The sequence below is a fragment of the Procambarus clarkii genome, chromosome 27 (assembly GCF_040958095.1).
Source record: "Procambarus clarkii isolate CNS0578487 chromosome 27, FALCON_Pclarkii_2.0, whole genome shotgun sequence".
NCBI classification, from domain to species: domain Eukaryota; kingdom Metazoa; phylum Arthropoda; class Malacostraca; order Decapoda; family Cambaridae; genus Procambarus; species Procambarus clarkii.
The window spans coordinates 18,669,762-18,688,231 of NC_091176.1; the positions used below are offsets into that span (position 1 = coordinate 18,669,762).

An 18,470-nucleotide genomic window follows, 5' to 3' on the forward strand; every position below is an offset into this window, starting at 1 on the left:
GATACGTGAGCAATACCTTATTACTATATCTTAAATATCTTTTCTGTATCTATCTGTGCAAGGCTCTATCTATGAAAAACCTACTATGCAAAACCCGATAATGTCTAATAGGCAGAGTGATTTTCGTTATTTAAAAAAAAATCAACTGGTTTATTTGAATTAAGATAATTACTCTATGTTAAGAATATAAATTACTGACTTAATTATGTTAGTTTAGGTTAGGTTATGATGGGTTAGGTTAGGTAGGCTTTGTTAGGTTTGGTCGTATTTCTATGTTAGTTGTAAAACTCAAATTATAAAGAAGATGGTTAACCCTTTATGATGACAGAGGGTTACCAAGTCCTATAGTGAATTGAATTCGACGTAGGCTGCCCATGGCTAACGGTGATTGAGTGACGACACAGAGTCATTGTTACACTCGGACCAATTTGAGCCCCCTCTGTGAGCCCCCTCTGTGAGCCCCTCTCTGTGAGCCCCCTCTGTCCTTGGTAAACTTCGTATCCAGAGTATTGTTCAGGTTCTAGACACGACTCCTTATATGTCCAAGCTGTAAGTGAAGATGTCAGGTATACTTAGTTCATAACCCCCCCCCCCCCCCACATTTTTCCTGTATGTTAATTGCTATATAGAAACATCGGACCCGAGTCATTCAAAATGCAAATTTACAATGTCCGTTTTACTTAACCTGATTTGCTAGGACATTACCGCGAGATTTTCGATTGTTTTTTTTTAAATTTGCATAATAGCTTTGCTTGTTGGCAATATCAAAACAATTTGTTCATTTAGTCACACTGATGATTAATTAATTATCACTTGTTTGTTTACATTGGGACTTTATGACTTTGATTAACTATAATTTGAAATAAATTTGGAATATCCAAACTCATAACAAAATCATTATTAATTTTATGATTAATGAAATTGCTGATATATTTTATAAAATTATTTAGTTACTTTTATTAATTTATTTATATATTTTGTCTTGATTTTTTTTAACTTCTAAATATAGTTATCTACATTTTCTATATAATTACTGACATTAATCATTTATAGGGTTATTTTGAATAGGTCTGTTTACACAGGTTTACGGAGGGAGAGGTAGCAGAGGGCCAGGAATGAGTACCTCAGAATGAGGAGGGAAGCAGAGAGTCAGTATGAAAATGGCATCGCGAGTAAAGTAAGACCCAACAAAACTGCTCCACAGTCACATCAGGAGGAAAACAACAGTGAAGGAACAAGTGATGAAACTGAGAAAAGGGGAGAATAGATACTCAAATAATGACAAGGAGGTGTGTGAAGAACTCAACAAGAGATTCCAGGAGGTCTCCACAACAGAGTAAGGCGAAGCGAATGTACTAAGAGAAGAGGCGACAAACCAAGCAACCTTGGAGGAATTTGAGCTCACCAGTGATCAGGTCAAATGGAATCTGTTGGATGTGAAAATGACAGAGGCTGTTGGCAGTAACAGAATCTCACAATGGATACTAAAAGAAGGCGCAAAAGCACTGTGCCACGCTCTATGGTGTATAACATGTCACTGAAAACAAACACCTACCGGAAAACTGCCTTTAGAAACTTGTTTAAGGAATAATTTAGAACCTTGTATTACTTATGTCAGACCAATCCTTGAGTATGCAGCTCCAGCCTGGAGTCCATGCCTCGTTAAACGCAAGACAAAGTTAAGAGAAGATTCCTAGGCATGCCACCAGACTAGTCCCAGAACTGAGAGGTATATATAACGAGGAAAGGCTACAAAAGATAGATCTCACATCCCTGGAAGACGTAAGAGTAAGAGGAGACATAATCACCACCTATAAAATTCTCAGAGGAATTGACTGGGTGGACAAAGACAAACTATTTTGCATGGGTGGAACACGATGAAGGAGACACAGGTGGAAACGTAGTACCCAAATGAGCCACAGAGACATTAGAATTTTGTCAGTGTCAGAGTAGTTAATAAATGGAATGCATGAGGCAGTAATGTGGTGGAGGCTGACTGCAAATACTGATTCAAATGTAGATCTGATAGAGCCCAATAGGCTCCAGAATCTGTACATGAGTTGATTCACATTTGAGAGGCGGGACCAAAGAGCCAAAGCGCAAGCACAAATAGGTGAGTACAAGTTAATGAGAAAATCTTATTTTCTCTTAATAAAAAAACATTCAATCTTATATCGTTTATGAGATCATTAATAACGCACGTTTTAAAATTAAAAATATAAATTAATTATTAAAATAATTAATATTATAATAACGTCCAATATAAAGAAATAAGTAAAAAGTATAACTTCAATGATATCAGGAATAATAATAATAATAATAATAATAATAATAATAATAATAATAATAATAATAAAAATAATATTTCGCCAGAACTTCCTTTCAGTTGCAACCAGATGTTCCTGTAATCTGGTTACAAGCTGCAACCTTCCTGCAACCTTCTTTTGGAAGGTCGACTGTTTTGCAACTTTGCGCAAAATAACTAAAATTAATTTTGGTGCAGATCCCAACGTTACGCAAATACCAACAGGACGCGCTATTTGGTCACAGGTCCAGCTGTGCGGCCACAAGACTCGCTATTTGGTCACAGGTCCAGCTGTGCGGCCACAGGGCTCGCTATTTGGTCACAGGTCCAGCTGGGCGGCCACAAGACTCGCTATTTGGTCACAGGTTCAGCTGTGCGGCCACAAGACTCGCTATTTGGTCACAGGTCCAGCTGTGCGGCCACAAGACTCGCTATTTGGTCACAGGTCCAGCTGTGCGGCCACAGGGCTCGCTATTTGGTCACAGGTCCAGCTGGGCGGCCACAAGACTCGCTATTTGGTCACAGGTCCAGCTGTGCGGCCACAAGACTCGCTATTTGGTCACAGGTCCAGCTGTGCGGCCACAAGACTCGCTATTTGGTCACAGGTCCAGCTGTGCGGCCACAGGGCTCGCTATTTGGTCACAGGTCCAGCTGGGCGGCCACAAGACTCGCTATTTGGTCACAGGTCCAGCTGTGCGGCCACAAGACTCGCTATTTGGTCACAGGTCCAGCTGTGCGGCCACAAGACTCGCTATTTGGTCACAGGTCCAGCTGTGCGGCCACAGGGCACGCTGTTTGGTCACAGGTCCAGCTGTGCGGCCACAGGGCACGCTGTTCAGTGACAGGACTTGCGGTTCAATCACAGAACGCGCTATTGGGTCGCATAACCAGCCATTCGTTGGACAGTTTCTAAGTAAGGTGGTTTGATGTCCAGTGGTGTGTCATATTGATAGATGGAAAAATGCATAATAACGAAATATTAGTGATTTTTATTCATATTTCATAAAACTCTTGTGAGTTGACACATACAATTTGCTTTACTGAATTATTATTTTTACAGTTGGTAAGTAAGTTTTGTGTTGATGGATATGGGTAATATATATTACAACGAAATTTTTAAGAACAATATTATTAAATCTAGCATAAATAAATCTTAGGAACTAACCCATAACATTTCATTACCTCTGATATTAATGACATAAAAGTATTTAAATAATTCGAAACCTTGCTTCCCATTTCTCTAAACTGTAGCCAATACCAAGATCAAGCTCATTGTATTTACAGCTATATATATATTTTTCTTCAATGTTCATCTGATGGATCATTCATGTCAAATATAAATTAATTCATTTTGGCTTCATTGACCAAATTTAATGAGAATACTTTTAGACGGATTATTTATTAATGATGTTGGAGTCAATGCTATAAGGCAATTTTTATAAAATGTTATTAGTTCCTGGTGGTGATGGTTTGAAGTAGAGCTTGCTTTTGAACAATTCTAAAGGATTACAATGCTGCCTTACAATTGAACGAACAGACTCTTTTATGTCTTATAATCAGTTGAGCTACTGACTTACGAACTCATTTACTCGTGCACTTCAGACTTACAGAGTCATAGACATACTGACTCAGGTTTACAGACTGACAAACTCCTGTATTACAGACCCACAGACTCGCAGATATTCAAACGGATACACACATTGACTCACATATTACCGACTGATAGACACATACTCAGAGACTCACATTCTACAGACTCAGAAACTCCTATTCATGAAGACTCACAGACTCTCAGACTAAAAGACTCATAAACTCGTTAGCTCATCGACCACAAACTTGTAAACAGAATAACAAGAATCTTTTGATTTGCATTTCCTAAATTATTAAAACAGCACTTACTTCAATTATTAATAGTCAGTTTTCCACTATAATATATATATATATATATATATATATATATATATATATATATATATATATATATATATATATATATATATAAATATATATATATATATATATATATATATATATATATATATATGTATATATAAATATATATATATATATATATATATATATATATATATATATATATATATATATATATATATATATATATATATATATATATATATATATATATTTAAAAGCATATTTCTCAGTATTTTCATTGGTTAAATCGACAATGTTTAAACAATATTTCTTGTTTTGTGTGTAAAGTTGAAAAGCATGTATAATAGTGAAAGTAGTACCAAGAGTAAGCTGCGTCTCATGAGTTTGGCTCCATTAATAATAATAATAATAATAATAATAATAATATTAATAACGACTAGGTAAAGATTAAATCATAACAAATGAATATGGTTGTATGATGTTCTGTGAAGTCTTTATAGCAGCGGGCAAAAACCCACCCAAATTTAATGCTGGATAATTAATTTCAATGGAGTTAATTTATCAAGTAATTAACTTGAGCTCACTTTTCATGTTTGTTTATATAGCTCCAAAGCAACGACAGGTACATGGTCATATCATACACCATTAAAACAAAAATTAAATTTTTTGATTTCATATCCACAGAGATAAGAGCTAGCATTAATTAATTACCAAATCGTACTAATTAATCTTAGCCATGAAGATATACACAACGTTTAGATGCTTGTTTCTCGTCAATTGTATTATCAGGGATTTTTTGAAATATTAGAAGGCTGCATTTCAAACCTCTGACTTGTCTGTTTTATGTAAGATTGATCGTGATACAATTACATAATACGCAGTTAAATTCAGTCAAAACCATCATCGTATTCTTCCATGATAGAAGTCCAAATTGTATTTTTTTTTTTGCAAACGGCTTTTCATGTTATTTAAATCTGTTTGTAGTGGTAATGAGATATATTTTGTACAGAAGTTCGTGTTCCTTGCTCATTTTTGTGGATTTAATACACAAGTAAATACATATAGTAAATATACAAGTAAATACACATAATAGTAAAGACACATACACCCACACACTCTCTTCCTCTCATCATCATTTAGAACAGAAAAAGTCAAGCGTATTACTGAGCGTTTTAATTTTTTCACTTTGTAATATCTTTAGAAGTCTTTCACAACTTTTTCATATAGAATCATTATGCAAAATTTTCCCAATAGTTTTAAATTGTTTATTAAGTAACATTTTTGCTAACACTGATGAAGAACGAGTGGGAAAGTGATCGATACATTCTTTCCTGTCTGCACCTCAATGCATCACCGGAGGTAACGTATTGTCTTCACATCTCTGCCCTATGGAGGGAGATTGCTCCCTCTTTTAATTGGACGGACGCCATGTTGGTTAAATTTACACAATATTTCTCTTTTATAATAAAAACATCCCTTAACTTTTCACAATACTTCTCTTTTCCAATCAAAATATCCCTTTCATTGCCTTATTCTAAAATCTATATTGTAAATAAACCTTTTATGTAAATAAAACCATTTTTTGTAAATACAACAAACGTGGATTGTGAATAAGAACCAGCTGTTAAAGCCTCGACCTAAACCAATTGTTCAGAGACATTGACTGCTGTCCGGAAGCTTGGGGCTAGTCTCAGCCAACTTTCCCACATGAAGCATGTGTGGGAGGGGAGTGTCATAGGCCAGTTGCGGTCGGCTCTTTACTTTATGAAATATCTGCCTTAAACACTTTATATGCGGTACTGTGTCAAAGGTTTTTTGGCAGTTCAAAAATATGCAGACTGCCCATCCTTCTCTGTCCTGTCTTAACTTGTTACTTTATCATAGAATTCCAGAAGTTTTGATAGGCATGATTTCCCCTTCTCTGAATCCATGTTCTGGATTCTGCATATATATATATATATATATATATATATATATATATATATATATATATATATATATATATATATATATATATATATATATATATGCTCTACTGTTCTTTAGGTGTGTGTGTGTAACCAGTCTTAACCTGATTATTCTTTCAAGAACTCTACTGGGGGATGCTTGTCAGTGATACTGGTCTGTAGTTAAGTGTCACTTCCTTATCACCTTTTTTTAAAAATTCGTATTACATTTGCCTTCTTCCAGCAACTGATGCTCTCTGTATATTAATGTATTGATTCCTAGCTCTGTTGCCACTAATCCTATTGTCTTCTGTTCTTTGTCCTGTGTGTGTGTGTGTGTGTGTGTGTGTGTGTGTGTGTGTGTGTGTGTGTGTGTGTGTGTGTGTGTGTGTGTGTGTGTGTGTGTGTGTGTGTGTGTGTGTGTGTGTGTGTGTGTGTTTGTGCCTAACTCCTTACGCTTTGGGTCACATAAGACAAGACCGTCATGAATTCTATATGTTTCCAATCTCGAGCCCCAACGAATTGGGCAGGACAACGCTGGATTTATAACTGGATATAAACTTCCAGCTCCGAAACACGACCCGGAGGAAAACAAGACAAGAAATCAAAATCTGTAATACAAAGCACAGGTGGGGTGAGGATGTTCTTGGTGAGCCTTGGGGAATAGGAAGCGAGAGGGGTAGAGAAGAGAGAGAGAGAGACAGAGACAGAGAGAGAGAGAGAGAGAGAGAGAGAGAGAGAGAGAGAGAGAGAGAGAGAGAGAGAGAGAGAGAGACAGAGAGAGAGACAGAGTGTGTGAGAGAGAGAGAGAGAGAGAGAGAGAGAGAGAGAGAGAGAGAGAGAGAGAGAGAGACAGAGAGAGAGAGAGAGAGAGAGAGAGAGAGAGAGAGAGAGACAGACAGAGAGAGACAGAGAGAGAGATGAGAGTGTGTGTGTGTGTGAGAGAGAGAGAGAGAGAGAGAGAGAGAGAGAGAGAGAGAGAGAGAGAGAGAGAGAGAGAGAGAGAGAGAGAGAGAGAGAGACAGAGAGAGAGAGAGAGAGAGAGAGAGAGAGAGAGAGAGAGAGAGAGAGAGAGAGAGAGAGAGAGAGAGAGAGAGAGAGAGAGAGAGAGAGAGAGCTCTCTCAGCTTCTAGCGAGCCACTCTAGAGAGTTTAATGAGCCACACGATGATATTGAGTAGAAGATCAATCTGTGAGTTCAACAGAGAGAGAGAATAATGATCACTGAGTCTAAAACAATAAGGAAACATAGAGTTCATTTAGCCCAATAAGTGAAGGGAAAGTGCGCTCATATCTATGAGATAAGTCAACCGGAGCACTTTCCCGACGCATGAAGGTGATAACACTTGCAGTCACAGAAACATAGACGACAGTTTGCGACACTCGCAATACAATAGCAGAGAAATGGGCGAGAGCTTACAACAACTCACACTACCACAGAGATAGCTGTTAGAGTTTCGAACCCCTCACAATACTCCCAAAATGGCTGAGAGTTAAGAGCAACTCACAATACCATAGACATGTACGAGGGAACACTCACTTGACCATGTAGAGAATAGTAGAGTCGAGGTGGAGCCAGAGATAGTGGTTAGGAATGGTCATGGTCTGGAATGTGACGGACTTGGCGTTCTTGAAGAAGGCGTCGGGTCTCCAGATGTCCTTGAGCCAGGACACCGGCAGGAGGCGGTACTCCCCCGTCATGTTCTGCGGGAACCGCAGGCGGTGGTCCTTCCAGCTCTGGGCGAAGAAGATGTCTGCGGCATATGTCTGCGGGAGAGAAGAGAGAGACAGGAGAGAGAGGCTTGCTCTTCGTGGTCATCATTACTCTTTGCTGCAAAGGGCAAACATGAATAAGAATAATTTAAGCCACAAAGACTATGTACGTACAAAATGTCTTGAAACACACACACACACACACACACACACACACACACACACACACACACACACACACACACACACACACACACACACACACACACACACACATACACACACACACACACACATACGTATATACTCAGCCCATCCTCCTGTTTAGGTAGTACTTATAGGAACGATAAGGACCATCGTATATATATATATATATATATATATATATATATATATATATATATATATATATATATATATATATATATATATATATATATATATATTTATTGACTTAATATGGAATTAGAAAGTTGAGATCGGAACTATTCAATCTGGAAACACCGGAAAAGGTTTTGCAGTGATGTTGCAAAGAAAATTAAACCTAACCTAACATTCCTAGTCCTAATATACGCTCTATGAGGCCTAATATAGTACATGTATGTGCTATAATAGGCCTATGGAATATTTACGTTTGGTTTCTAGCTTTATTTTTCAGATTCGCTACTGTGAATAGTGTCAGATTCTTCTATGTAACTGTCCATTACATATATATGTACAATGGCCCACATATCAATATTAACAGGAGGATGGGAAGCTATACTATAATAGAAAATTCCAGTCTGTGTGTTTGTGTCTCAATTTGTTTGTTCAAGTGTAGAGGTCAGACGCGTAATGCTAGCCTCACCTAACTCTGCAGGGGGAATAGTCTGGAGTACAGGATGGACATAAACACATCGCGGTAGACCTAAGTTAAACTCTTGACGACATATTAACAATTATATGCACCCCTCCCCAGCGATTTTCACGGAGTCTAGTGTAAAATATTTAGTGTTATTCCTATACAGATTTAGATATCGCAATACATTTGTTTCAGTGTTCATTAATAGTAAATTTTCTTAAAATTTTCTGATAGAAGAGGGAGAGGGGAAAAAGCAGGGGGGGAGTAAAGGGAGTGAGGGAGGAAGGGGGGAAGGGACGAGAGGGGGGGGGGGAACCAAGGGCGTGTTGAGGAAAGAAGGGGTCAAAAGGGAGATGGGGGTGAAGAGTGTGCAATAGGGCGGGAAAGGGTGGAAAGAGGGGAGGAAGATTCCTGGGTGCAGACGGGTTCCTCTTCAATATATACACGTAAATGGGAATGTCTGTCTGCTCGAGGTGGGGGGGGGGAGCTAGAGCGGGGGAGGGTGGGGGGAAGGGTGAACATTGGAGATATTACCGGGAAGAGAGGTGGAAAGAGAGGAGAGGGGTGAGAGGAGGAAAAAAAGGAGGAAGAGAGGAAAAGGGTTGGGGGAGAGTGAGGTAAGATGGAAAACAGGGGAATATGGGGAGAGGGGAAAAGTATGAGGGATGGGAGAGAGACAAACTATTCAGGGCACTGCTCTGGACCCCTCTACACACACACACAGTATATATATTAAAATTACATTATATATATATATATATATATATATATATATATATATATATATATATATATATATATATATATATATATATATATATATATATATATATATATATATATGTGTGTGTGTGTGTGTGTGTTTGTGTGTGTGTGTGTGTTTGTAAAACTTGATTAGCACCCAAATCAATATAAATCAATAAATTCCATGAACCCTCTTGGATTCGAACCTGGTTCGCTAGATTACCATACCCCTTGGCAGGTCAGTAATATAACCACTCAGCCACAGCTTGTCTAAGAGTGCTTGCTTGTCCATCTCCTTGCTCAAGGTTGGAGGGGGCAAATGCTTAGGGCAAGTCTCACCAAACTTTGCAAAATGATTTTTGATTAAATCCCAACAACCCATGTGTCCAAGGGTTGTAGGGGTCGACCCTCCATTAAATTGGAATGGCTTCTATTACGACAATCAACGAGTCCTATAAAGTCTGAAATGTGGGATTGATTGTCCGCAGAGTGTTCCCAACTTTTTATCCCAACTGTTATGGACATTGATTCAACCCCGATAACTTTGGCCCAACGTTCCCGACGTTCATTTGACATTATTCTGGCGTGTTGAGCCCAGAGAGCGAGAGAATGGCATGGGTAAAGCGAGAGACAATCGAGTGACGGAGAATGGGGTAATGAGAGGTGGAGAGGGCAGGAGGGAGGGAGAATGTGAGAGAGGGGGGGGGGGAGGGAAGGAGAGAGATAATGGAAGAGAAAGAGGCAGAACGGGAGGAAGGAAACGTGAGAATAAGTGAGGGAGGGAGGAAGTGAGAGAAAGTGTGCGAGTGTGTTTTTGCAGAAATTGAGTAACACTACAGTAAGTGTGTAACACTGAAGTATGTGTGTTACACAACAGTGTGTAAAATTAGAGTCAGTAACACTTTAGTGTGTAACACTACAGTAAGTGTGTAACACTACAGTAAGTGTGTAACACTACAGTAAGTGTGTAACACTACAGTAAGTGTGTAACACTACAGTAAGTGTGTAACACTACAGTAAGTGTGTAACACTACAGTAAGTGTGTAACACTACAGTAAGTGTGTAACACTACAGTAAGTGTGTAACACTACAGTGTGTAACACTACAGTAAGTGTGTAACACTACAGTAAGTGTGTAACACTACAGTAAGTGTGTAACACTACAATAAGTGTCTAACACTACAATAAGTGTGTAACACTACAGTGTGTAAAACTACAGTAACACTTCAGTGTGTAACACTACAGTAAGTGTGTAACACTATAGCAAGTGTCTAACTCTACAATAAGTGTGTAACACTACAGTGTGTAAAACTACAGTAACACTTCAGTGTGTAACACAGCAGTGTGTAAAACTACAGTAACTCTTCAGTGTGTAACACTACAGTGTGTAGCACTACAGTTTGTTATACTACAGTAAGTAACACTACACCAAGTGTGTGTGTGTGGAGGTCTCTGTACCATAAAACTCGATAATATGGTGCCCCCAAATGGTACATAATTGAATCTTTAAATTTGCTGTCGAATTCCTCGAATATTGTCCCTCACAAGTGACCTCTTTCACTGTAAATGTTGTTGTTCCCTGAAGCAAATTTTTTCGAGGGATGACAATGTAAACTAACTTAATTCCCATTGAGAATAATTTACATTTTCTTGGTATTTTTAGAAGCCGGGAACACATTTGCAAGCTTCAAACAAGCTAAAAATTACATTACAAGCAAATAACATAATAGAGGGAAATGTTCACTACGAGAAATAATATTTAATTGCTGTCCTATTTTTCTTTCTCATTCTAAATTCTTTCTCATATATGAGGCCGACAGTAAAAGAAACATACAAATATGCTCACTAACCAGTAAATGAGATCCTGACCTTGACTTCTGCTTTGTCAAATTAAGGTAAGATTGTCATCCCATTTCTGGGACTTTTCACGCTAGATAGAACTTAAACACGTGGCTTAGTGCTGAGCCCAGATTAAAGAGATCAGGTTCACCCGTGTGTGATACACCATTTGTGATGCAAATTGCGTTAAGCTTCTGCAAATGGATTAACCAGAACCCTGAAAGGGATTTTTCAGGATTATCTCATAGCGGACTGGACCTTAATCCCACTGTTTCCGTCCATTGTCTTCTCCTTATTACAAGTCTATATTTATTTTTTCGTTTCTTACTTTATTATTATTATATTTATTTTGTCATTATACAATTTCTATATTAATTATTTTATCTCAGTATTGAAGGTTCTTTTAATATTCATTATTTGATAAATATAATTTATTATTATATCTCTATGTTTATTTTGATTTTTCTTCATTCGTATATTTTTATATTCCTTGTTTCATTTCTACTTCATCTTCTACTATTCTTATTCTCCCTCGTTCTCTTCCTTCTCTCTCTCTCTCTCTCTCTCTCTCTCTCTCTCTCTCTCTCTCTCTCTCTCTCTCTCTCTCTCTCTCTCTCTCTCTCTCTCTCTCTCTCTCTCTCTCTCTCTCTCTCTCTCTCCCTCTCTCTCTCTTCCTCTCTCTCTCTCCCTCTCTCTCTCTCTCTCTCTCTCCCTCTCTCTCTCTCTCTACAATTCCTCGTTCAAAAGATTGATGTTCACAGGGACGTTGGATCGCGCAAGTAACTTACCGGAACTTAACTGAGCCTTCAAACTTTCCTTCAAACACCACTATTATGTCTAGCAGCAATCCACACCTTCATCCCTGCCCTCTAAGATGTAATGCAAATTGTGAGCATCAGAGACTGGTTGCTAGAACGACGGTTGTCTCAAATGTTTTAGGTCCGTATTCCATTGTAAGGGCAAGTCAGGTTTAACAACATTCTATTTCCGCACGAGATTGTGAATTGCGTCCTGTATTGTTAATTAAATTTCGTCTCTCTCTCTCTCTCTCTCTCTCTCTCTCTCTCTCTCTCTCTCTCTCTCTCTCTCACTCTCACTCTCACTCTCACTCTCACTCTCTCTCTCACTCTCACTCTCACTCTCTCACTCTCTCTCTCTCTCACTCTCACTCCCACTCTCTCTCTCTCTCTCTCTCTCTCTCTCTCTCTCTCTCTCTCTCTCTCTCTCTCTCTCCCTCTCTCTCTCTCTCTCTCTCTCTCTCTCTCTCTCTCTCTCTCTCTCTCTCTCTCTCACTCTCACTCTCTCACTCTCTATCATTCTCTCTACATCTGATATATCCGAAGGGATAAAATGTTATGTACACAAAAAACATTTTTTCCTATAAACATTTTGATTATTTAGTGTACGGATTTTTTATTTTATTTTTATTTTATGTAATGTAATAATCATAAAGCCAACATTTTCATGGTAAATGGAGATTACTGTTATTATCTCCAAACATTTGACGCCACAAATATTTATACCATTGATACCTGGTATTAAACTCAGGGTCACATGGAAGACGAGTTGTCATAAATAACAAGGGAGACGTAATAAAGAGAGACATGAGTAACAGACCTAATAAGGAAAAGAAGAAAGATAAAATATGAGAGAAGAGAGAGAGAGAGAGAGAGAGAGAGAGAGAGAGAGAGAGAGAGAGAGAGCGAGAGAGAGAGAGAGAGAGAGAGAGAGAGAGAGAGAGAGAGAGAGAGAGAGAGAGAGAGAGAGAGAGAGAGAGAGAGAGAGAGAGAGAGAGAGAGAGAGAAAATGAATACACAGTAAGTCAACACCTCAACCTCTCGCTTCCTAACCTACCACCCTCTCCACCCTGATCCTTCACCTCCCTAATTGCCAAGAGAAATATTGAATGTGTCACCAGCGAGCAGTGTTCCAGAAGCGTTATTTTACGGCTCGCACCTTGGTCTCTTCCTGCTGTAATTACAAACTTGAGTTATATTGTATTAAAGGACCTCGAATGTTCATACGTTCTCACCGGTGTCTGGCTTTGAAGCTTCGACAGATTACCACTAGAGTCATGGAAGCAATGTGAGCGTTCCAGCCAGTGAGTAATCTCTAGACCAGAGAGTTTATTATGAATTGGCAAAGTTTCACACTAGAAGACTCATCCTAGTTCAGATTATGGACAAGATGTTGGATGCTCACGTTGACTGACTTTTGAGTAATAACACACAGAGATGAAATTGAAAATAGGATTTCCAGAATATTTATGCTGTGAAATTCTAAATTTAAACTCTTTAGATGTTTGAACTTCATAGAAGCTATTACAGTCTTAACAAGGCATTTTGCAAATGACACCGTTATAACGCCTGACTGTCAGGCGCCTGACAGCTGAGTGGGCAGCGCTTCAGATTCGTAGTTCTGAGGTTTCGGGTTCGATTCCCGGTGGAGGCGGAGTCAAATGGGTAAAAATGTTTCTTTCACCCTGATTCACTTGTTACCTAGCAATAAATAGGTACCTGGGAGTTAGACAGCTGCCACGGGCTGCTTCCTGGGGATGTATAACAAAAAGGAGGCCTGGTCGAGGACCGGGCCGCGGGGACGCTAAGCCCCGAAATCATCTCAAGATAACTTCAAGATAACTACGAGGACTGTTTCTAACTAATAACTTCTCAACAGCATTTACATAAGTAAACAACACCTGTATATTGAAAAGTTTCAAGGATTTCATAAAATGTTGATTTTCATAAAAGTGTCGTGGAAATATCTATGGCCAAGTTAACCACAGAGCGCTGCCGGATGATGGGTACATAAGTCTCACGACTTCCAATATATTTGTACAGTCAGTTTGGTGAAGTGGTTAAGGAACCAGGTATGCCAAGGTGCACAGGGCTCCTGGCTGTCTGGGTTCGAATCCTTCTGGAATGTGGAATTTTCAGTTATATATATATATATATATATATATATATATATATATATATATATATATATGTCGTACCTAGTAGCCAGAACTCACTTCTCAGCCTACTATTCAAGGCCCGATTTGCCTAATAAGCCGTTTTCCTGAATTAATATATTTACTATAATTTTTTTCTTATGAAATGATAAAGCAACCCTTTTCTCTATGTATGAGGTCAATTTTTTTTTATTGGAGTTAAAATTAACGTAGATATATGACCGAACCTAACCAACCCTACCTAACCTAACCTAACCTATATTTATAGGTAAGGTTAGGTTAGGTAGCCAAAAAAAGCTAGGTTAGGTTAGGTTAGGTAGGTTAGGTAGACGAAAAAACATTAATTCATGAAAACTTGGCTTATTAGGCAAATCGGGCCTTGAATAGTAGGCTGAGAAGTGCATTCTGGCTATTAGGTACGACATATATATATATATATATATATATATATATATATATATATATATATATATATATATATATATATATATATATATATATATATATATATATATATATAGTTGCGGGTTAAGTGTTAAGAAGCACATTACACTTACCATTGAGCTTTCATCTATGGAGTCAAGACTCATGACTGTCACGTGGAAATATACCACCGTCGGGTTTCCTGAGGGAGGAGGAACATCGGCGTTATATAGGTCGTATAGATATTGTATGTGTGTGTGTGTGAGCATGTGTGTATTTGCGCGTGTGTGTGTGTGTGTGTGTGTGTGTGTGTGTGTGTGTGTGTGTGTGTGTGTGTGTGTGTGTGTGTGTGTGTGTGTGTGTGTGTGTGAGCATGTGTGTATTTGCGTGTGTGTGTGTGTGTGTGTGTGTGTGTTTGTGTATGTGTGTGTGTGTGTGTGTGTGTGTGTGTGTGTGAGTGTGTGTGTGTGTGTGTGTGTGTGTGTTTATATGTGTGTGTGTAGTATGTGTGTGTATGTTTGTGTTACTATCTGTTTGACATAGCAAATGGCAAGCCATACTAAACGCAAACCCCACGTAAATATAAAGCCACAAACCTCTTAGTGTTAGTTTCATCGAACTCGGACCAACAAACGTCAGCCGGCACAAGGCACCGAGGTTATCAGGAAATAGAAATCAGTGAACGCTCAACACAAGCGCCTGTAGTTCAGAGAGAGGAACACATCCGTAGCAACTCTGATGAAATGTGTTGCTTCAGTGGAGAACTCAAATCCTCTACTAATGTTTCAGAGCCACGAGCTTCTCTCCTCCCTCTGTGACATCTCGTCGGGTATTTTAAGAAACTATTGATTATCCAAGTGTGGGATGCTTATGCTCGTTTATAAATCTGTATCTCACCTGGTCTTCGTATCAACAAATGTATGTCATGCAGCTGCTTCGAAATTTAATGACATTTACCAATATTGTTCCTGACTTGATACGAGCATCGAGCAGGAGCAAATTAATAGAGTAATTTGACTTTTAAATACAAAGATGTTTACTTATAATGGAAGTTTTTGGGGCAATAAATTATCAGCGAGACATCTCCACTATCATGTAATTCTTGCACAAACATCCCATATTGCAAGTAACTGAGTGCAAGACGAGTTAGTACACGTATAAAGAAAGCTATAGTAGAGTAACCAAATGTTTATTTGCACCAGAAAGGATTGTTTTTGTTCCATTCCACCGGTACAACCTCCAACCTGCATAACAACACAGATATCCGGACTGGAAACCTAAGATCAAGTCGTTGATAGCCCCATCAGGAACTGCAACACGTACCAGTTACTTGTGCGTTCCACACTTCGGGATCCTGTTAACGGTGGCCTTCCGTTAGAGAATGACCGCCTGGGATCCCAGCCTACTGTATTTAATGTGATCATTGAGAAATAACGGACGATGGGTCAGACACATATGAGACTCGTGCTCACCAAACAAGCCTAAGTAAGAGAGAGAGAGAGAGAGAGAGAGAGAGAGAGAGAGAGAGAGAGAGAGAGAGAGAGAGAGAGAGAGAGAGAGAGAGAGAGAGAGAGAGAGAGAGAGAGAGAGAGACGCTTAATATTGATTGATCCTCTGGAACAGAATCAAAATTCCTAATTTCCAAAGTGCGATCAGCGAGAAAATGAACCTGATGATCAGTGCACAAGCAGCAGAGCTCTAGCTGGGTGGTCATCATCATTCGTAAACGGTTATCTCCGGATCTGGTCCGGTATCTGCAACACAACATTCCGGGTCTGGCCGGGGCTAACGATCTTTGTCGCAATTCTTGATAGCAATAGCAATATCCTCAGTAGTGCAAGTGTCTGCCTCCCAAGACTGTGATCACGGTATACGTGATCGGTGATCACGTATACCGGTGATCACTGGTGGTCTACGGTGATCACTACGGTGATCATTGGTGGTCTCATTTTAATGAGATTTTGGCATTAGGAATTTTTTTGGAGTGTGAATGTTCAGTGAATGTGCGTGCTGCATGAGTATTAATTTTTTTGTGTATGTACTGTGAGTGTAAATGTTATGTGATCGTGTATATGTTGTGTGAGAGTATGTTGTGAGAGTGGGAATGCTGAGTGAGGGTGTGTATGTTGTGTGAGTGTGTATGTTGCGAGAGTGTGAATATTGTGTGGGAAATGTAAGTTATGTGAAAATCTAAATGTGTGAGTGTGAATATTGTGTGAAAAATTGCACGTTGTGTGAGAGTGTGTATGTTATGTGGGTATTGTGTAAGAGTGTGTATGTTGTGTGAGAGCATTATGTTATATGATGCTATTATGTTATATCATTTCATATGTTATATGAAAGTGTAATTGACTGCGGAAACCTGTGTATGTGAATATTGTGTGAGTGTAGTAAACTGTATATATCTATGTTGCATCAGAGTGTAAATATTGTGTGAGAGTGTGAAAATGTTTATATATACACACCCCCTGGCAACATGATATCATAAATTCCTTCCTCACCATCGCGAGATAATCAACTGATAATATCAGCTGGCGCCTCAAAGAGACTTATCTTGAACAAAACAAACACCACACACAGCTGCCAGCATGTAACTCAATATTTTTCAATGGGCTAATGAGCACTGTGACCTTTGCTAATATACTTTATGCCTAATAATTCGCAGGGCTTTTGCAACTGCTTGCGACAGTGTGCGATGAATTTTGTGAGAGGAAATTAGAACAATGTTTTGCATCACAGCGCAAAATTCGGCAAAATTTACAGTCACCTAAAAGTTTGATATAATCTGCAGAAGAAAAAGACATTAGTTACTAAACATGTAACTTATTCAACACAAGGAAATTAAATTTGCACAATTTTTTTTTAAATTAACAAATACTCCAATAAATTCAAATTATCATATATCTTCTTAAGTTTAAAAGGCCCCAAAATAACATAATTAATCTATATTAATTAATATTAATCTAAACTATATCAAAATAGATTAACTTAATACCACTGTATAATCAACAGTAACGTTAAAGAATGTGATCACAATCCATGATTATTTATATATGTTCTTATAGGTCCACAAATAAACTTTAAGGTCCCTATAGATTCCCATACGCCCCTACAGGTCCTCCATAGGTCCATATAGGGTGTCAAGAGACTCAAAAATTACGAGTCGTGTTAAGTGTGAAAAGTAAGTTAACTGTAACAAATGATTTAAGTGTGAAGTACCTTAGTGTGATATTTGTATTCAATGTTGAGTGTGTCAAGTGTGAGAAATATATGTTAAATGAGAGAAGTGTGTGTCAAGTGTAAAAGGCATGTGTCAAGTGTGTGGGTGTGTATATTTGTGGGTGGTCGTTTGTGTATGTGTATGTACTCACACTCACACACATGTATATGTGTGTGTGTGTGTGTGTGTGTGTGTGTGTATTCATCTAGTTGTATTCACCTAGTTTTATTCACCTAGTTGTGCTTGCGGGGGGTTGAGTTCTGCTCTTTCGGCCTGCCTCTCAGCACACACTAATGTGTGTGTGTGTGTGTGTGTGTGTGTGTGTGTGTGTGTGTGTGTGTGTGTGTGTGTGTGTGTGTGTGTGTGTGTGTCTGTCTGTATTTGAGGGTGTAAAGTACGCAGATAATCTTATTAACATACAAAGCTCCTAGTGACCTCTGCCACTGACAAAGTTACACACTAAACAGAGAACTAAAACTGTAAGCGACCTGCTAGTAAGGAAAATTATAAAACTATAACTATAAAAAACTATAACTATAAAAAATTATAATTATTAAAAAACTATAATTATTAAAAAATTATAATTATCAAA

The 18,470-nt window shown here is 38.4% G+C and overlaps 1 protein-coding gene across 1 annotated transcript in view; it reads right to left on the reverse strand.

Annotated features, from left to right (window-relative positions):
• The window catches only part of LOC123750656 (glycine receptor subunit alpha-2), a 255,092-nt gene that overhangs the window by 18,722 nt on the left and 217,900 nt on the right, over positions 1 to 18,470 (reverse strand). The window contains exons 5-6 of the mRNA XM_069332396.1: positions 14,793 to 14,860; positions 7,687 to 7,913 (exon numbers count right to left, since the gene is read on the reverse strand). Coding sequence (XP_069188497.1) covers positions 7,687 to 7,913; positions 14,793 to 14,860 — 295 coding nt within the window. The remainder of the gene's footprint in view (positions 1 to 7,686; positions 7,914 to 14,792; positions 14,861 to 18,470) is intronic.